Source organism: Podarcis gaigeae (assembly GCF_964106915.1).
Source record: "Podarcis gaigeae genome assembly, chromosome: 17".
NCBI lineage: Eukaryota > Metazoa > Chordata > Lepidosauria > Squamata > Lacertidae > Podarcis > Podarcis gaigeae.
The window spans coordinates 29,406,705-29,428,684 of NC_139694.1; the positions used below are offsets into that span (position 1 = coordinate 29,406,705).

At 42.1% G+C, this 21,980-nt stretch overlaps 1 protein-coding gene across 7 annotated transcripts in view; it reads right to left on the reverse strand.

Moving 5' to 3' along the window:
- Positions 1-21,980, reverse strand: part of RFX3 (regulatory factor X3) — a 110,333-nt gene that overhangs the window by 47,455 nt on the left and 40,898 nt on the right. For all 7 annotated transcript variants that reach the window (XM_083718823.1, XM_083718822.1, XM_083718828.1 and 4 more), the window contains exon 2: positions 8,233-8,357. In XM_083718823.1, coding sequence (XP_083574949.1) covers positions 8,233-8,349 — 117 coding nt within the window. In that variant the 5' untranslated portion in view covers positions 8,350-8,357. The remainder of the gene's footprint in view (positions 1-8,232; positions 8,358-21,980) is intronic.

Genomic DNA, 21,980 nt, shown 5'->3' on the forward strand with positions numbered 1-21,980 from the left:
TCCCTCTCCTCTCCTCCTCAGGCTGTGATGGAAGAGCAGGACAGTACAAAACCAGAGAGGGTGAAGCTGAGGCCCAGTGCCTTTGGGGGATGGGGGACGGGAGGGTGACGGTATTCACAGGCAGCTTCTCCCCCTGCCCTGCAACAGCCACTGTGAGCACCGCCAGTGAGGTGACCAGGGGGCACCCAGCCAGCAGCTGAGCCCAGGGCACACGGGGAAGCACATCACAAGCTGCACCCCCCATTCTTGCACCCCTTGGGGAGTGGGACTTGGGTACTCCGGTCAGCCCCGGGGAGAAGGTGCCCAGGCACCGGAGGGGCTTTGTTCATGCCATGGCTCCCCATGCAGCTGAGCGTCTCTGGGGGTGGCGGTGGTGGGACTGTGTGCCACTGAGTAGCACAAGAAAAAGCACTGCTGAGGCCGACACTCATTGCTATGTCTAACACAGCAATATCTTAAGTGCTGACACAATCAAGCAAACCATGGTTTAGAGTTACTTTCCTGCTCAATAATCTTGTCCCTGGATGCAATGGCCTCTGGAAGCAAGGGACTTAACTATGGGTTTTCTATTCAGACCACATACCAAACCATAACTTGTACAAACCACAGCTTGTTTTCCAATTCTCCTTTGCCAGCCTATTGCATAGCATGGTTTGTGTCAAACAACAGTTCTACTTCCCTAAGCATGGTTTGCTGCAAGTTGGAACTTAATTCTGACAGCAAATTCTGCCTTTGAACAATTGCCTATTTCCTTCAGGTGCATTGCAGATGTCTGGACAAATTCATGCTATTTCCTGTCAACTGGATTCTGAACATTTGATAACATAACAAAAATGCAGCTTATGCTATCTTTTATCCTGACCGCTCTGCTGCATGATATCTGTTTTCAAACAAAATTACCCTGGAATTTATGTCCATATTGTCCATATTTATACATTCTATAGATTTATATGTGGATCTTCAGATGTTATCCTTGAAGATAATGGAATGAGTAAATATGAAGCAGAACTGCCAGTAGTCTATTACTCACACTACTTTGGGGACTGGCAGGGGGTACTGTTTATCCACACATTGAGAGAGGATGAAAGATATTCTAGTCCTTAAGTGCTTTTCAATTATATGTCTCTGCTACTCTAATTGGACTGTGTAAAGCTGTTACCAGCAAATTAAATATCTTCTTTTTTTGCTATTCACATAAATCTTTGAAAAGCCATCAGTACAAATTCTTCATTTGAATCAATACAAATACCTTCACTTTAAAAACAAATCATATACTTTTAGTGAAAAACTGAGGCCTTGTCATCCACTAACCCAGATATTGTAGGGGATGACTTCTGTGCAATTATATTAATTTATTTCTATTATTCTCAACTGTAAAGTCTTTCCATTTGCTTACAAACCTATGTGAGGATTTAAGAATTGTCACAATGTGCTTTTTAAAAACACCAGGCCATTTTCATTCTTGCAGTTTTGAGCTTCTGGAAACTATAAGGTGCTTTGACTACTTCGTTCCAGCTGGGGCTGATTTCATAAAATCCTAATTTGTAGAGTTGGAAGGGAGCTTGAGGGTCACCTAGTCCAACCCCCTGCAATGCAGGAATCTCAACTAAGGCATCCATGATGATCTCCTCCCCGTCTAGGTCATCTAAGACTTACAACTTGGCAAGGGCACAAGCCAACGGGGGGAGAGTACCAAGGCATTTGTCCTCCCCATCTCAGACGAGGGCAAGCAGCCAGCACGAGTCAGGAAGCAGCGTTGTCAGAGCAGGAGAGGCAGCAGGAGACGGAGGGCAACCAGAAGGCAACTTCTTCCTCTCGCCCATCACTGAGATCAGTCATCCAACACCCCCCTCCCCAATCTCATTTCCCCAAGACACATCATGGATACAATTTATGTAGACAATTTATCTCACCACCAGGCCAGGCCAGCATCAATCCACAATAGTCAGATCACAGAAGGCTCACTGTAAATAAGCCCACCACCCACTTAAGCAAAAAAACAACAAACAAAAAAAAACCAAGACCCTGTGATTTATTCTTTGGGCATTCTACCCTATCCAGGGTATAAACCATCTCTTCTCTACCCTGTTGCACACCCAGAGGATATAACTCTCAAAGGCATAAAACCTATGTATATCATGCATTCAGCCTCTCATACACCTCAAATTGTTTATGCTACATACAATAAACAATATATACAATATGTGTACCTAAGGGGTTGTTGGGACTAGTAACTACTGAGAGTGAGGGAATTTGTGCATTTGTACGTGCGGGTGAATGTGTGCAGCTGTAATTTAATGAGGCATGAATATATCTGTCATTATAGTTCCCAATTCAGACTGCATTAAACCTAATGACTCATCAACAGGTTTTAAGTTAACCAAGCCAGACTTAGAAGTGTAAGATTTTCCATCTCCAGCTTGCCTGTACAATGCACAAGATCTCAATATATGAAAGGAGTTGAACAGGTGTGTTTTCTGTTTACATGTCTATAAATGGCAAGACTGTATGGGCAATTTCAATATAAAATTCTGTTAACTGTGTGAATCAAGTAAACAGGTTTTCAATCTGTAAATCAGTAAATGGGAAAAGAGCGAGCCTTTAACAGATTTGTGAAAAAAGACAAAATGGAATTACAGTACTAATATCCTAAGTATCTTTACAAAACCCCAAACTTATTTTACCTAGACTTACATATCAATAAGAGACCTGATTTAAGAGAATTCGCCATGCTAGGATTCTTTTCTAAAACAAGAATTGTATAATGGTGGTTCCCTCACTGCGAGAAGTGAAGATACAGTGAACCTGACAGAGGGCCTTCTTGGTAGTTACACCCTGTGGAATGCCCTCCCATCAGATGTCAAGGAGATAAATAATTACACAACCTTCTGTAGACATCTGAAGGCAGCCTTGCACTGAGAAGCTTTTAACGTGCGATGTTCTGTTGTGCTTTTGCATATTCTCTTGGAAGTTGCTCAGAGTGGCTGGGGCAACCCAAAATAAGCTGTACTTGTAGTTGTTATTGTAACAAGGAACCTATCTAGCTAGCTCACATCACTCAGCTATATTTCATGGGCAAACCAGTTAAATATTAAATTTTAAAGACCCAATTCTAGATATCTGAGGAAGGGGGGGGGGAAATCAAACTCACAAAATTAGTTTGGAGAACCAAAGTAAATGAGGTATAGGTGGGCATCCTAGCATATCTCAATCTTCTTCCAGCAACCTCATTTGAACAAGCCCTTCACCTCAAATTCTCAAGCTACCACTAGTGACATGGGTATTCCGGGGGGGGGGGGGGAGTCCTGCGCAAATTGGGTAGTGTACATAGGGTAGTCACTCTGCATTGGAAAATTTGCCAGAGCTGCCATGACAGAACACAGGATGTGGCATAATTCACCACACACTCATAGAACATCACCACCAATGGATAACCCTATAAAGGAACCCTATAAAGGAAGACCACAAGTCAGACAGCAGACGGCGTGGCCTGGGGCGAGATCATCCTGGCCTCATGTCTTGCTGGTTGACGAATGCAGGAGACAAGCCCACGATGCTCCTGATTCAGTCGGGGTGACCGGGGTAGTTTGGTGGGAGACCCTTACCTTTCCCTACTGATATACACACATTAGGTAAAGGTAAAGGGACCCCTGACCATTAGGTCCAGTCGTGGCCAACTCTGGGGTTGCGGTGCTCATCTCGCTCTATAGGCCGAGGGAGCCGGCGTACAGCTTCCGGGTCATGTGGCCAGCATGACTAAGCCGCTTCTGGCGAACCAGAGCAGCGCACGGGAACGCTGTTTACCTTCCCGCCAGAGCAGTATCTATTTATCTACTTGCACTTTGCCATACTTTCGAACTGTTAGGTTGGCAGGAGCAGGGACCGAGCAACGGGAGCTCACCCTATCATGGGGATTCATTACATTTATTTAGCTACAGGTGGTCATTTTAAATATTTTCCCTTTAAAATCTATTATCAAACTGCCAAAATGTTTTGTTACTGTTATTCTTCTTACCCTAACTTGAGTCCTTCACATTGTTTAAGGCACTGGGGAGAGATGTGCTCTTGTGCCTTTTACAGCTGTGTGGAAGGCGGAAATTAAGCAGGACAAGACTTTTATTGCGGAGAAATACAATTACACAGAAAGCTTCACCTACTGTCAGTCTAAGCGTCAATACATCTTATTACCTGTTTGTGGGGTTCAATTTATTTTTGGGCCCTCCATTCCCATTTACAAAAGAGGGTACAAAATTGCATCTACTATTTATTTTTGAAACTGATTTGTCTGTGTGTTCTCTATGAATCTAATGCCTCTCAAGATATTGTCGCCAAACTTGGCACCGGGATTTCTGACACAGGAGCATGGATTTTCATCAACACTGGGCCACCTGCTGCCATTCTGAACCACGATGGTGGACTGAAACATGAGTTTGGTATGCCTCTGCCTGATTTTTGGCGTGACTGGTCCAAACTGCATTGATTTGGACACCTCTGAAGATACTGTTACCCCATTTGTTGTGATTTTGACAAATTTGGCATCACAGGCCCAATCTGCACCAATATGGATGGTTCTGAAGATATTGCTGCCCAAGTCTGCATGAAGGTTAATGAGGTGGTCCCCATCTACTTTTGGGTGCTAGATGCCATGTTGAATGAATATGGTGGACCACAATTAAACATTAGCATCTCCCCCAATTGGGGTTGTGTCAAGCATTTCCTGCGTTAGGTTGAAGCCTTGGCATAGTGTGTGAGAGGACATAGCCCTAAACTCACAAAAACACTGTCCATATAAAAACCCATTTCTTTGAATTCCTGGGCACAACCAGGCACTCCTAAGCAGCTGAACATAAACAGTGTTTAAATCTTATGCAAATGTGTGTTTTGTAAGTGCAGCAGGAGACCCAGTCAACACACAGTTTATGAGGCCCAAACAAACTTGTTGGCACCTCTGGGGATGGACTGGGGGTCAGAATCAGTATAATGCAGCTTCCTATGCCTTTTAAGGTCAAAACCCAAAGCAAAAAAGGAAGACATCCAATGGTACAGTAAACAGCAGCAAGGAAAGATAAATAACCTGAATTTACAAAGGAAAAAGTGAGCACTACAAGACTGGCAAGATAATGAAAGAACAAGATCAACCTCACCACCACAGTCGTCAGGGAAAGCAGAATGTCAAAAAGAAATACCAAAAGAAAGAGCAGCAGGGGTAACTGTTTCAAAAGAAGATAACCAAGTTATCTTCTTTCTTTCCAGCAAAAAGAAACATGTTTTGAAATAAAAAGATCCTAAAAACTGCAGATTTATTGAACACCAAATGACAGTTCAAAGACCCCCTACAAGAAGATGCGATGCAGGAAAACCTACATGGAATAGAAATGAGAGTAGAATGAGAATTAAAAACTGAGCAGGGGGACTCTGATTAAGACAAAAATGTCACCAGGTTTTCAAAAGCAGCAAGCTGAAAAATGGAAGACAGCAGAGGAGAAACGAAAGAAAAGACAGCCCTTCAAACAAGAAAACTGAACAGAGCAAGAAACGCCAGTGCCAAAAACTGACAGTGAGTGTACTCCCCACTGATGCCCCCCAACAGAAGAGGGTCAAGCAGGTTGGTTCCTGTATTATATGAGAAGCATCCCTGAAGGTAAGAAGTGCTGCAGGTAAATCTTTAGCTCATCTTCACTGGTTCTTTATTTTCTAAAGAAACTCAATTTGGAGGACCACTCTCCACTTAGCCGGAAAGTCTCTACTTACGTAATGTGGAAACTCTGTTGAACATTGAGATAGAAAAAGTAAATTGGGCAGATACATGATTCAAGTCTGAATACCAGCATAGTCTTCATATGTTTTCAAAGGATGGAGAAAAGAAAATGCAAAATACATTCTCATGGGACATCTGCCTTGAAGATGGAGATATTAGAGCAGGCTTCCTCAACCTCGGCCCACCAGATGTTTTGAGACTACAATTCCCAGCATCCCTGACCACTGGTCCTGCTAGCTAGGGATCATGGGAGTTGTACGCCAAAAACATCTGGAGGGCTGAGGTTGAGGAAGCCTGTATTACAGTAACCACTGGTAAATATGTGCAGGACACCATTCTATGTTTCAAGTTAAAGCTCCTGCACCCATTTTCAAGGTCAGGAAAGATGTGGCACACATCCCAATTCAGCCCATCTTTTTTAAAATGGAGACATCAGAATTAATGATCCAGCACATTTAGGAACCTAATCTGCATTTCAGTCTTAGATTCCCGTTTAACGACCACAAGCCGTTTCCATGAGGTTATAGAAAATGTTGAACAAATGAACCAAAATGAAAAGGTTGAAATATCAGAATGTAAGTTGGTGACCAAGGTTAGCACACCATTCAACTTTTCAAGCCTGACCCTCTGGCTGGTTTCCAAGACGGTAAAGAAAGACGCAACACACAACTGTAAGAGTTTCCTTTGAGCACTGAGATATCCAGTTGAACAGCAAGGGCTCAAGGGCGGATGAGGCAAAATATATCGCAATGTGGTAGCTGAAGCCTCTCAAAACACTGTCTTTTATTAGTCATTATTTTCATTGTCATTTGCAGAAGAAAGGCATACCAAAACAAATTACATGCTTCTGTAAAATCTGCTGCCTCACAGGAACAAATGGAGCATCAATTTATACAGCATGCTGCTATTCAATGTTTGTCAACAAACAACATCAAAAGTGGATAAAAACATTCAGCGCAAAATTAAAAGCCACCTTGAATGAGAAAAATGAAGCATTATACAAGGGAAGGTATTGCTCCAGACAATATGCTTTTCAAACAGAAGACTGAGAGGAGCTAAACCAGCTCAATTCACTCAGATTTATAAATCCAATTTGAAATTTTAATTACAGCACTTTCAAATAAAGCAGACTAAATACTGTATTTTTTCAAGTAGCAAAAACTTGTAGAGAATAATAAAACTGTTAACAACAAAAACTGGGTACAAGTCTAGTTATGTAATACAATCTCCACAACTAACATTACATTGAGCATGTAGTGTCATTTCATGCATATTCTTAAGGTATTAATGGTTAATATAAGACAAATCTGAGTAGTTGCTGGGTGAGAATTATTATCTTCTTCCCCATTACATATGAAAAGACAGGAGACCAAATTTCCACAAAGGTATTTCTCTTCATTATACCTTCTGCCCCTCTTCTAAGACTAGTGAGTCGCTCTGAGACAGTCACATCCCACAAAGGGTAGCTCAGCCTGAGAATGCCAAACAGAAGCTTTCACCAAATGTGCAGTTATCAATAGGGGGTAAAAAAACCCTAAATCTTGATGTCAAATAATGAGGTCATAATCTATGTTCAATGAAAGAACGCTAAAGCTGGATTTGGCAAGAGTTGTTGTTCAATTACGGTATTTTAGAAATGGTATTAAAGACCCTGGTATTCTACCTAGCATGGAAAAAGGTTCCAAGATTCCCACATCCCTCCAGCAAAGAGGATTGATTTATTGATTTTAAGTGAACCAGAGACCAGTGTCACCCAAGAAAGACCTTCAGAGAAGCTTCATGAAGATAAAATGGTTTTTTAAGGTGGGGTCCTTCACAAGCCTTCACTTATTTTCATTCATTTCTTTGCCTGTTTTGGTCTCCTATACTAAACATAAACCTTTTGCATTTCCCATACAATATTCCACAAACATACAATAAATCAATGAAGCCCCCCTTTTCATGTCGCAATGAGATTTAGTACACACGGATTAGAATACTGTAAGGGAACCAAGTCCTTCCCTTCTTCATTCTAAACATTTTGCGAATGAACCAACACTGGAGAAGCTGGGGCCAATTAGGGTGCATTTTTTTTAAAGATTTTCCTTCAACCCTTGACCCACCCAGCCTTTGTATGAAGCTAACACCATTTACCTACTAATTATGAATCTCCCTCTAGAGCTCCATACAGAGCTGTGATAAACACAGATGGTTCTAACCCTGCACTTGGACTCCATGACTCCGCAGCTGAAGACAGGAGGCCGGTAGGGAGGCTGCGTTTGGGGAGGGAGCAGCCTGGATGAGGGGAGAAGAGGTGCAGCAACACCCTGAATAAAGGCTATTAGGGGGCCATTTTAGCTGGAGTAAAACTGAAACACAGAACTTTTTTGGGTGATCTAGATAGATAGATGGATGGATAGAGAGACTACTTTGGCTTTGCACGAAAATGACTTGTTTTCCATGTTTCATCCATATCTGACAAGCAATCACTTTACCTGTTGTTGCACTGGTAGTTGCTGTACCACCTGGGTGGGCACGGCTGCTTGGCCAGCTACAGAAGTCTGTAAAGTCACTGTCGAACCTGTGTCCGAACCAGTCTCTGATGTCTGCATTGTCGTTTCTGCATGAAATTGAAAAATAAGCATGTTAAGGGTTGTGCTCTCTTTTAAAGACTGGCCACTTCAAATGGCCACGTTCCCTTCATAATCCAGTAGCTCCCTCCTCTGGTGAGAACTTCACCACAGACTCCTGAGGAAGCTTATCAGACATGGAAGAAGAGAAAAGGTCCGACTATAGAGCAGTAACTGGTGAAGAAACAAAAGGGATGAATAATGGGAAAATGTAAAACAGGGACCCTCCCAAGGACACGTATTTGAACCTGGGCTTTTAAACTTGTTCTTTAATGATCTAGTGTGATCTGGATACCAAACTGATGATACCAAATTGTTCAGAGTGGTTAAAACAAAAAGGGATTGCAAGGAGCTCCAAAAGGATCTCTCCAAACTGAGTGAATGTGCAGTAAAATGGCAAATGCAATTCAACGTGAGCAAATGTAAAGTGATGCACATTGGGCCAAAACAAAATGAATAATAATAATAATAATAATAATAATAATAATAATAACAACAACAACAACAACCCTATACTCCACAAAAACATTCATGGGGTCTGAACTGGTAGTTAGTGACTGGGAGTAAGATCTTGGGTTTGTAATGGATAGTTCCATGAAGATATCAACCCAAAGTGTGCCAGCTGCAAAAAAGGTGAATTCCATATGAGGGATCATTAAGAAAGGAACTGAAAATAATACCGCTATATAAATATATGGCAATGCTGCACTTGGAGCGCTGCGTACATTGCTGGTCCCATCGCCTCAAAAAGGATATTGTAGAGCTCAAAATGGTTCAGAAAAGGGCAACAAAAATTATCAAAGGATTGGAGCAATTCCCCTGCGAGGAAAGGTTAGAACATTGGGGGGCTTTTGAGTTTAGATGTGTGTTGGGGTGGTGGTGTGGAGATGATACGAGGTATATCAACTTATGCATGGTGCGAAGAAAGCAGAGGTAAGCTTTTCTCCCCCTCTCATAACACGAGAATTTGGGGACATCCAATGAAGCTGAATGTTGGAAGCTTCAGGACAGACTAAAGAAAGAACTCTTTCATATAAGACACAGTTAAAGTATGGAACACACTCCCCATTCAGGACTCCTGCCCACCCCATCCCCCAGAAACAGCCCTTCTGTCTTGACAGGATTCAACCTCAATCTGCTAACCTCCATTCCTCCTCCAACTGCCTCCACTCACACAGGACCTTCACCACCTTCGCTGGTTCCAATTTAAAGAAGAGGTAGGGATCCTGGTGAACACACAGCCCAACCCCCCCTGGTGATCTCTCCCAGTGGCTTCATATAGACATTGAACAGCATGGGGGAGAGGACAGAGCCCAGAGGCACTCCACAAGTGGGAGCCCAGGGGGCCGAACACTCGCCACCCAACACCATTTTCTGGACATGACCCAGGAGGAAGAAGCAAAACCATTGCCTAACGGGGTTCCGAATTCCCCTAGATGGTCCAGAAGAATACCATGGCCTGTGGTATCACAGAAGCATTCATAGCTCAGGGTTTAAGAAATGTACAGTTGGGTGGCTCACAGGGGCACTCGTGACTAAAAACTGAGACCAAAATAAAAATAATGAGGAGTTTAAAGGAATTCTTCACCTCACTCCCAGCCAAGGATGGCACATGGACAATACAGATATAGGCATACAGTGGTACCTTGGGTTACACACGCTTCAGGTTACAGACTCTGCTAACCCAGAAATAATACCTCGGGTTAAGAACTTTGCTTCAGGATGAGAACAGAAATCGCGCGGCAGCAGCAGCGGGAGGCCCCATTTGCTAAAGTTGTGCTTCAGGTTAAGAACAGTTTCAGGTTAAGAACGGACCTCTGGAACGAATTAAGTACGTAACCAGAAGTACCACTGTATTTCTCTAATTTGTACATTTTCAGCAAGAAAAATAAAAGTCATGAAATGAATGACTGAGTTTAATTAAGTAAATGACTGATTGTAGTAACAAAAAAAGTTACATTTTGAATAGTATTTTAACTGTTGGATTGTTTTGAAGGCTTCTTTAGTACATTAAAATACTAAACCATAAATCCTTCTTGCTATTTCTTATTAACACAAAATTTAACTCTAATAGCAACATGCACTTTTTGTTGTTTTGATGAACTGATCTTTTTTAAAGCGATAGATCCAGAAAAACATCAGTGGATGGAGATGGATGGAAAGTTCTTCTTCTTGGTAGTTACCTTAGCGTCGTAAAAAGTCTATCCTAAGGATTGGGGGACCTGCTGAAAGGGGTGGGTTTTGTATAGGATGCTACAGAGGAGAGGGATTGCTAAAAATCAGGTTGAGGCAACTTTGAGTGGAAGGTGCCAATTTTCAGCAAGCCCTCCTTTTCCTCAGCCCCTATGTTGCAGCCCACCTCATTCGGCAGGGTCACCATCTCTGGCCTCCAGAAGAGGCTGAGGAGGGGCTCAGGAACATTGAGGGGGAGGAGCAGAAAGATAATCTTCCGGCATGGCCCTTCGGTGCGTGTTTCTCTGGATCTAACATGGCTACCTTTCTTTTTGTGTGTATCACAATGATTGTTAAAGACATTCTGTGTGCTAGTAATACTGCAGAAGACAGAACGTGGCATGCTCAACATTTTCCGTATACCTGCTTGATCCATCAACGGATACCGAGACGTCGTGCTTCAAAGTAATTGTAGTATAGTACTTTTACAGTGCTCTTTTCAAGTGATTTGCTTAGCACACAACAAAGGCAGTCAGATTAATCTCTTCTGAAAAGCTAAATAGCCCTCTGCTGCCTCATAAGAACACTGCCCCTATGGAAATGAACTGTATATGACGGAAGGAGAGACGGGCCCAACTTCCGTCTAGCCATCCTTGCCTAATGTGACTGTCAGGTGTGTCACCAACAACAGATGCTTGTTTGACAAAGGACCTTTTTATTCTGGCTAATTAAGCAGTTGGACACACCCGCCTGTTAACGGGTCTGCTTTGTACAACCAGCACTAGCTGAATCATGTGAATCTATAGATAAATAGGGCACATTTTGAAAGAAGCCTAATTAACCTCTAAGAGAGGAAAATAATATTGCAGTAACCCAGCTGCTGATTGTGACAAGATTAGCATTTCTTCAATTTAAGAAATGGTGTTTAGAACACAGCTTTTATTACAAAATTTATCTTCCCCCAATGTTCTTTGCAAAAGTTGTTCAGGGTTATTTAATACGCTCTAGATGCACAGTAGGGCTCCTTCTGTCTTCTGTGCTGCGCATACCAGAATGAATGGTTTAACAATCTGATCCATCAATTACCTAGCAAATCACACAGTGCAAATATGCCATCTTAATAGTAACTATTTTTAGCAAGCACTTTCATCAGCAACTAATTTGCTATTCTAAACACTACAGTTTGCGAAATCTTGTTACACTGCATCTACTTTCATGTCTACACAAAATGATGTCACACGTTCTTAATTCAGTACAATTCAGTACAAAAACATAAATGCCTGTAATTTACTTTCAAGACATCAGGCCATCTCCAAGTCCTCAAAACACTCCATCAACGGTGTCTCCGAAAATTTTTACGTATCACTTGCGAAGACAGGTGAATTAACTAAAGCCAGTGTACTGGAAGAAGCAAAGATCACCAGTGTTGAAGCAATGATTCTTCAGCCTCAACTTTGTTGGACTTGTCATGTTGTGTGGATGCCTGATTATCGTCTTCCAAAGCAACTACTCTATTCCAAACTTAAAAATGGAAAGCGTAATGCTGGTGAGTCAACAAAAGAGGTTTAAAGACTTGTCTCAAGGCAAATGTAAAAAAGTGTAGTATGAACACTGACAACTAGGAAGCACTGGCCTGCGAGCGCTCCAACTGGAGAACAGCCTTGACCAAAGGTGTCATGGGCTTTGAAGACGCTCCATCTCAGGACAAAAGGGAGAAATGTGCTAAGAGGAAGGCATGCTTGACAAACCCTCAGCGTGATCAACTCCCACTCGGAAACCAATGTCCCCACTGTGGAAGGATGTGTGGATCCAGAATTGGCCTCCACAGTCAAGTACGGACTTACTGTTAAGACAGTGTTCATGGAAGACAATCTTACTCGGCTACGAGGGATCACCAAATAATAATAATAATAATAATAATAATAATAATAATAATAATAATAATAATAATAATAATTTATTCCCTGCCCACCTGGCTGGGCTTCCCCAGCCACTCTGGGCGGCTTCCAACAAAGTATTAAAATACAGTAATCTGTTAAACATTAAAAGCTTCCCTAAAAAAGTTTGCTTTTCTTTTTTTCCTCCCAAGAAAAATATCTCTAGCTAGGAAATGATCTTATAGAAGGAAGGGATTTTTAAAAATAACTTGCCTATGTAACTGTGAATGGCCACATTTTCATATGGTGGATTTGTTTCTTAACAGCATAATTCTTAAAATTTTAAACAGTGTCTTTGTGTAAGTGAGTGAGTGCGTGCAAACACACACACACACACACACACACACACACCAGTACAAAGCACTAAGTTCCTATTCTATAAAACAAATGAATTACAGTGGTGCCTCGCAAGACGAAATTAATCCGTTCCGCGATTCTCTTCGTCTAGCGGTTTTTTCGTCTTGCGAAGCAAGCCCATTGACAGCTTAGCGGATTAGGGCTATTAGCGGTCTAGCAGCTTTTAGCGATCAGCTGAGAAGCGGCTTATCAGCGGAACAGCTGAGAAGCGCTTATCAGCGGAACAGCTGATAAGCGGCTTAGCGCTTAGGGAAAGGGCGGAAAAAAGCGCGGGGGGGGGACGCGGGAACTCGCAAGATTTTTTCGTCTTGCGAAGCAACCCCATAGAGAAATTCGTTTAGCGAAGCGCCTCCAAAAACGGAAAACCCTTTCGTCTAGCGAGGCGTTCGTCTTGCGGGGCACCACTGTACTAAGATCGACAATAAAACCTTTATGAGAACTGGGGAAGCATTTTATAAATATGAAATAAATAGTCTAAATGGCTTAGCATTTCATAGATGTATCAGAGAAACTGGTCTGTTGCCTGTCCTGTATGGGTTTCACGTATGCAGCCTGGGAGTGCTTGCGGATCCAGGTCTGTCTCAGTAGCTAGATAATAACAATAATTTTATTATTTATATGAGTTCCCCCAGCCACTCCGGGCAATGGTGCCTTTTACCGGCTGTGCCTATCCTGAAAGCGATGGCCATTCCTGGAACAGGAGAGCTTGACCAGAGCAGTTCAAGCAGTCGTGATTTCAAGATTGGTTTACTGCAATGCACTCCGAGTGGGACTTTCTTTGGGCTTGACCTGGAAACAGCCCGAGTGCAGAGCACGGCCGCAGGGTTGCTGACAGGAGGGACACCCAATAAGCACAGAACACCTCCGCTCAGAAATCTGCACTGAATCCTTTGGTTTCATTCACAAGAAACTTGTTAGACGTTTTTAAAGTAAATAAATAAACAAATACTTTTTTTCTTGCTGATTCAGAAAGGTCGTATTGCATACAGTGGTCAAAACAGATTCCTTGACCGTATTACTTGTATGGGAAACAAAATAGCTTTGACCATATCATTGCAGAACTGTTTTACACAATAAAATGAACAAGGGCTCTGAGACGTATTTTGTTTTATTAAATAATCAATAAAACTTAATTTTTAAGATATATCAGATGACACCGTAACATAAGAGGGTACAATTTTAACTATCCTCACAAATGTGTGAGTTATTTCAGGCTCAAAGAAACCTTAAACATGTACAAAATCAAAAAAATTACTTCGAAATCTATTTTATAACCACAAAAAACACCCTCCTTATTTTTAAAACATAACAAATACATGGTTAGCCCATTCTACACAAACACACACAAAAATATGATACACGTGTTAGTTGTGGTTTGCGCACAATGGCTTATCAAACCTACCAGGAATGACAAAAATTCACTTTGAATGGTTGATGACCTTTTTCTGTGGCACTTAATACCATTTGTATGCCTTCTTTTGAAAGAGACCACAATTAGCTTTATTTTGATACCAAAATAAGCCCAATTGGTTGAAAAATAAGCGAAACGGAAGGTTTTTTCTAAACTGACGCAGAAATTGCATTAGCCTATATTGCGCAAATATTGGGGGGGGGAAATAAAAAATTTCTCCTGTGCCCAATTTTGGACCCAAAAATCCTTAAAAATTGATTTGAAGTTATCTCATCTTGGGACGTGGGTGGCGCTGTGGGTTAAACCACAGAGCCTAAGACTTGCCAATCAGAAGGTCAGGGTGAGCTCCCATTGCTCAGTCCCTGCTCCTGCCCACCTAGCAGTTCGAAAGCACATCAAAGTGCAAGTAGATAAATAGGTCCCGCTCCAGCAGGAAGGTAAACAGCATTTCCGTGCTCTGGTTCACCAGAAGCGGCTTAGTCCTGCTGGCCACATGACCCAGAAGCTGTACGCCTGGCTCCCTCGGCCGATAAAGCGAGATGAGCATCGCAACCCCAGAGTCAGCCACGACTGAACCTAATGGTCAGGGGTCCCTTTACCTTTACCATAACTATCTACACATAATTTTTCTTGGGAGAAGATCTAAGTCGTCAGAGCACATGGCACCGGGTGATTTGGCGTGGAATGACCCCATAGCTCCCAAACTCAGCAGTACAAAGGAGGCTGAGGAGGGAGAGGGAATGGCCTGGTCTCAGCCTAGGGAGCTGGGCTAGGGGCGGGAGGAGGGGACCTCTTCCAGGTCCTTCTTACTGGCTCAGTGTACTGGGGCAAGCAACAGGGGACTGGTCAAGATGGGGGGGCAGAAACTCAGCTAGCTATGTATTTTTATTGATTTAGGAGGGGGCAGCTGCCCCTCCCTGCCCCCCCCAGCTACACCCATGGGTTGTTCCCTTGTATAGTGGGGAAAAAATAAAGTTAAATACATCAACACACTTAGAAAACTGCATTAAAATTATGTTTTTAAATTGCAAAGATTTCCTTTAAGTACTTGTGCTGAAGTTATTTTTAGAGTCAAAAAGGAGAATAGTAATTGTGTAGACTTTCCATAGTTATCCTTCTACAAAAAGAGATAGTAGTAATTAATACTGGCAATTAGTAATTGGCTGTGTACTGGTAACATGAGAAGCTGCCTGAATAACTCCTTTCAACAGAAAATATATTTTGTACTCACTTGTCCTGCATAAGGTTATTTAAAATCCAGTTCTTTTAAAAATTGTTTTAAATGAGATGCTAACAGAGATCAAAATAAAGGACAATTAAACTACAGTGTATGCTAAAACACAAATTAGGTAATTCAGTATACAACAGAATCAGCAGAAACCACATTATTTAAATTATGACAAATCTATCCCACATTCCTTCTGTCATGTAAACCAAGGTAGCATCCATGGGACCCCCAAACTGTCTCCCATCCAGGCACTGATCAGACAACAACAGCCCTGCTTTGCTTCAGCAAGGTGGCAACTTTATGTCCCTTCCAACCAAGCCCAATAGAGAACGGTTTTATAATATTTTGAATTTCCCATCCTAGAAAAAAGGATCAAAATATTTCTTTTTGCAGAATTGCTGTACAGACACAGATTTAGAATATTCTTTAACCTGCAAGCTTAATTTTTAAAAATTCTGATTATAAGAGAGAGAGACTTCATTTTTTAAAGGAAGGAGTAGCAAGCACTGATGAAAGGGGTACTAAAGCAGGAACAGGAAACCTGTAGCCCTCCAGGTTTAGGCCCTACTCATTGACTTAAGATACTCTTATTCTTCAATAAATGGTGGGGTGTTGGGGTTGGGATGGAAAGTATGCTTTACTGTATTAGGTCACATTAAAAAAAGGGAAGTTCTCTCTAGAATACTAGATTGCCAATGCTAATCCCCTAGAAGTGGGAACAGTTCTGCAAGGTGATAAATATACATTGTTCAAGGGTCCCCACCAATTAAGCTGCCAATGGAGTGCCTAATGTGATGATCAAATTATATGAAAAAGAAGTTTCAGTTCTTCCAGTGGTGACTTTCTTAGGAAGTTACAGGATTCTGATTCTATGATCAGCAGATGTGTATTCAAAAATAGCTACAGACCGTTGCATAAGATGCAAAAATAAATCTGTATATTATAATAGAAATTTCCAGTTCCACATCCACTTTCTTCAGTTTCAAAAATATCAATGGAATCAGTTTGGGTTATCCAATAAAAAAAGTCTATTTACAAAGTTTTACATATTATTTATTTGTTAATGACCTATTGTTCATGCACAACTAAAACAATTTCAGTTACAGTGGTACCTTGACTCCCAAAACTGTTCGAAAACCAAGGCATGGTTTCTGGTTGGCTGCAGGAGCTTCCTGCACTTAATCAGAAGCCGCGGAAGCTGCAACGGATGTTCGGCTTCTGAAAAATGTTTGCAAACCGGAACACTCACTTCCGGGTTTGCAGCGTTTGGGAACCGATTGGTTCAGGAACCAACCCGTTCAAGTACCAAGGGACCACTGTATATTATGTGAGCTGTCCTATTAGGTAAGAATGGTAAAAAGGTAAAGGTAAAGGACACCTGGATGGTTAAGTCCAGTTAGAGGTGACTATGAGGTGCAGAGCTCATCTCGTTTCAGGCCGACGGAGCCAGTGTTTGTCCACAGACAGCTTTCCGGGTCCTGTGGCCAGCAGGACTAAACTGCTTCTGGCACAACAGGACACCGTGACGGAAACCAGAGCGCACGGAAATGCCGTTTACCTTCCCGCCGCTTGGAGGTGGTGATGCGCTGGATGTGGACCAGTAAATTGAAGCTGAATCCGGAAAAGGTAGAGGGGCTATGTATTCTCAACCAACAGGAGGTGGGAAGAGAGCCTGTTCTGGACAGAGTGGACCTCTCCTGGAAGGAGAAGTCCATAGCTCCAGGATACTCCTGGGTCCAACATTGTCACTAGATGTTCAGGTGGCCTTGGTGACAATGAGTGCCTGTTCCCAATCATGGCTGGTTTGGCATCTATAGCCCCTTTAGGACAGAGATGAGCCCATACATTGTCACATTCAGTCAGCACAGAAGTGTGTCTGGCACCTTCATTACATAGCTTCCATCAAATGCCAACGACAGCTGCTGCCAGCTGCACAGGGGGGAACATGCGGTCATGTGGATGAAGCAACTGCATCATTGCCCTATCATGTTATTAGATTCCAATTTTCACCAAACAAATCACCTTGTACTATGTCACCACTCTGCTAAGCTTTGTAGCAGTTTCCAAAGCAGAGAAATTAGTTTACTAGGTTATTGCCTACAAAATATTCTTGTTATCTCACTCATTTTTAAGTTGCCACAACACTTTTTGTCACTTCATGCACAAACTGTTATGCTGATTACATACTTTCAGGCCCACTTCTATGCAGGTATGCAACCACATCCACTGATGTATGAGTTTAATAAAAGATGGGAGGAGAGAAGGCAGGGAAGCAGAGATTGAAGTGTTACAGCCACTCAAGGGGATGTGTTATGCTACATCTGACAAGTGTATTTACATGGCTTCTGTACCTGGAGTTTTTTGACAGGGGAAAATGACATTAGTTCTCACCCCTAAGAAAAGTTCAAGTGACAACCATTATTCAAATATTACCAGGACCTGGCAGTTTTAAGTTTTATATATCTAGGCCATTTTAAAGTACTCCAATATTGCTGCCTCTCATGAAAAAAAAGAGCTTGGCTGTCAATCATGCCTGCTTTTGCAGCACAAAAATGCTTGTCACTTTCATTGCTTGTACTGTAAGCAATTGGCACTAAATCAGTTTAAGGAACTGCAGAAGTTAGACACATTTTATATTATTGTGATGACTGAAAATGCAATGAATGTTTTATCTGTTTTTCTAAAAAACAGAGAAAGCTAATTACCTTCAGCAGTCAACTAAGATGACCTATATGTCAATATTATGTTTGGACAATGCAAAACATTCTAATATTTTGCCATGATAGATTGCTTTCTGCTGAAAAATAGAATGTTATTGTGTAAAGCTAAACATAAGCTTTGTTTCACTGTTACACATTTATGTGAAACATGCCTCACATTTTCAGATGCTAAAACAAGATTACATCCTTTAATTAGAAGTTTTCTAATGCAAACAAATACAAACTTAAATTAGAGACATCTGAAGACTGGAAAGGGAGACCATAACAATTAAGAACACAAGAATGGAAGACGAGCCGGCTGGATCAGACCAACAGCCCATCTAGTCCAGCATCCTGTTCTCACCGTGGCCAACCAGAAGCCAGTGGGAAACCTGCACACAGGATACAAGTGCAAGTGCACTCTTCCCTTCTGCTGCTGCCAACTGTGGAGACAGAGCCGAGACATCTTGGCTAGCAGCCACAGACAGCCCTCTCCTCTATGGATCTGTCTAATCCTCTTTTAAAGTTGTCTGGCTTAGTGGCTTCACTGGATGTCCACTATTCTCCAGCTCAGGGTGCAAAACAGGAGCCCAACTCAGTCCCTTTTGTTCCTTTGCAGCACAACACCCAGACTTGTTGGCAGAAGAGCACAGGGTTACCACAAAGGCTACAGCCTTCCACTCTTGCCTTTCTCAACATATACTGCCTCTGTACAATGAAGTTCCCTTTACTGGTGATGACTGATTTCCATTGCTCTAGTATAACGCCCCCCCCCCCCAATTTTTAAATACCATAGCAACCTTTAAGGTTCCAAACCTTCCTGTATCTGAAGATTTCAGAATTTCTGATATATACTTGCTATGTCTTTGTGGCACATGGAAAATTGACATGGTATGAAATTATGTACTTCACAACTCTATTTGTTCTGATCCTATATCAAGATAAAATGAACGCTGATACTTATCGTGATAAGTTCCTTATCTGTAGGGAGAACTAGGATCCATGATATGGGGTTGTCTCCGTCCATCTCACCAGTGGCAGGAAGTCTTAAAAAAAAAGCTATGAGGATATTTCAGGGGAGAGACAAGCCCCTTGTTCCAGTTCCACTCCTGCTTAAGCAAGTAACTGTACAGCCATAAATAACAACTAAGGAACAGGAGAGGAACACAGTGATTTCAATGGAACATGCCCCTCTGTTCACTGCATGAGAGGAAAAATTCCTACTGGCCCCTGTAACTAGCACAGGTGAAGGGGAGAAGGGAAATAACCCCAATATGGGTTGAAGAGGAAGAAAAGCTGGGAAGGAAAGATCGGAGGCCCCCGGACCTTGGGGCAAAGTCTTATGCCACTCTGGGCAACCCTCTGAGATGCAGCATCCGATAGCCTCCCCTGTGCACACAGCCGCACCTGGGAGGGCCGGATCCCAATTCTCCCTACAGAGAAGAAACTTATCACAGTAAGTGGGATCTATGATATGGGATGTATCTCTGCAATGTCCAGGTCAGGTGGGAGCATAGCTGTCAACTTACAAATTTGAAAATAAGGGACCAGCAGCCTTGATAATAAGGGATCAGCAGCCAAAATAAGGGATTTTCCAAGCACAGGTATGTTCAACTTCTGAACCCCTCCGAGCCAAAGGCAGAAAGCCCAGCCAGCAGCCAAACGAAGCCTCAAGCAGTGGTTCCCACAGCGCAGCAACCCAGCAAAGGGGATGCAGCAAGGAAAAGCACCATCACCTCTCTGCTGGAAAGCACTGAGCAAAGGCGAGTCCCCAGGCAATGCAGCCAATTTGATCGGCACAAGGCATGCAAGCTCCACCCCCCCCAGTCATTCTTAGACTCCTTATTGGGTGAGCAACACAGCCAAGCAACACAGTTGGAGCCTCCCTCCTCCCTGGCCGGCAGGGAGGGAGGGAGGGAGAGGAGCTGCTTCCTTTGAAACCCGGGAAATTTAAGGGACATCATCAATAAGGGACAGCAGCGGGACACGGCGCTGGGATAAGGGAGTTTCCCGCCAAATAAGGGACGGTTGTCAGCTATGGGTGGGAGCCCCTGTGGACCCAACCTCCTCCTTGAGCACTCTTCTCCCAAAGGACACCTTTGCTAAGGCTTTTGTGTTTTGGGGGAATGTGGGGAGGAAATGAAGTGAGGGGGGAGGGAATTGGTCCAACTCTATCCTGTAACCCTCCCTTCTGGTGAAGGCCGGAAATGGAACAGAGGCAAGGGGTTTGTCTCTCCCCAGAAGTATCCTCAAAGTTTTTTTAAAAAAAGAGTTCCTGCCAGTGGCGAGATGGGCGGAGACAATCCCATATCATGGATCCCAATTCTCAGCTACAGGAGAATCTGATGATTTGGTTAAGACAGACTTTCAATCATTATGAGCGACAGTATTTGTGGTAGCCATCAAAACACTGAGCAGGTTCATAGAAGCCTATTCTGTAAACAGTGCATTTGCAAGAGGTTGCTTTATCCTTGTTGTGGCTGTGGGGACTCATTTTAGTTACAACAATAAATTGTTCGATTGGTTTAAAAACAACACCGCTAGTCCCATTTCCACTAGATCAAACCATGGAGTCACTGGCTGAGAGCTAAAGAACTATGAAACTAGTTTGAGATATTCAAGGGCGAATGGACTTCTCTTTTCCCAAATACCAGTTTGATTCATACCCACTAACCGGCTATGTTCAAACTACTTTTCTACTAAGCAGCCTTTCAAAAGCAGTTTGTGGTGTGGGAGTGTTTTGTTTTTGAAGGAGCACTGTGTACACTAAATCCCATGGTGTTCCTAAAATAGCTCTTTGGATCCCAGCCGTTCTGTTTATTTATGATAATTTCCCCAGTCCTCAGCAGTGTTGGTAACAACTCAAAGTTGGCAAACCCATTAAGTTTCACCAAAACCACTCCTACTATAAAAGCTTCAAATGAAAATATTAACTAGTCTGGTCATGGAATTGTTTCTTGAAGAATTCAATAGGTCTAATGTGTATGAACCTTGAGGTATTCTTAAAGAAAAATGTCTAAAAATAAGAATGCTCCAACATTTCATCATCTTATCACCCTCAATTAATACAGAATGACCAATGTGAGCTGGGGGTGGTGGTGCGTGAATCAGATAGATTTTGTTTAATTGCTTAATATTACAGAACTCTCAAAACCACTCTGCTGGCCATATTCCATTTCTAGTGCAATTAAATTCATTTTTGCAGTAGATTTTCAGTGGAAAACAGAGACAAGATTTAATCAGATTTTCTTAAAACAGGTCTTCCACTAAATTATAAGATTAGACTGCAATTCTATTATAATTTTTTTTTATACGTTGGTCCTATCTAGAGAGGATATATAATTTTAATGCTATATTTAGAATTGTTATACATATTCAATCAGAAACAGTTATTTAACCCTTCTAATTGTTAACAGCTTCAGTGAAATGCTAATAAAAGAACTTTCCAGGAGTATTACAAGGTAGTTTTGCAACCACATAACATAGGCAACATACAGTCATATTAAACAATCACACTGACGCAGATAGTTTGGTAACAAAATGTGATCGCTTATTTAAGATGGAAAAATAAAACTGATTACCGGTAGAACAAAACTGTACCTAATAGCAGCCCCTGATAAACGATAGAAATGCAGTAAGATTCTATTAGAGAGGTAAAATTATAAATTTGCCCACCAGGTGGCAGAAGAGAGACAGCAAGAAAAAAATAGCAAAACCATGAAAGTTTAAGATAGCCTCATTTACACATCATGCAAGTCAAATATGGGTAGATAATTAAATGTTTATCATTCTGTTTGAAACATAAATAC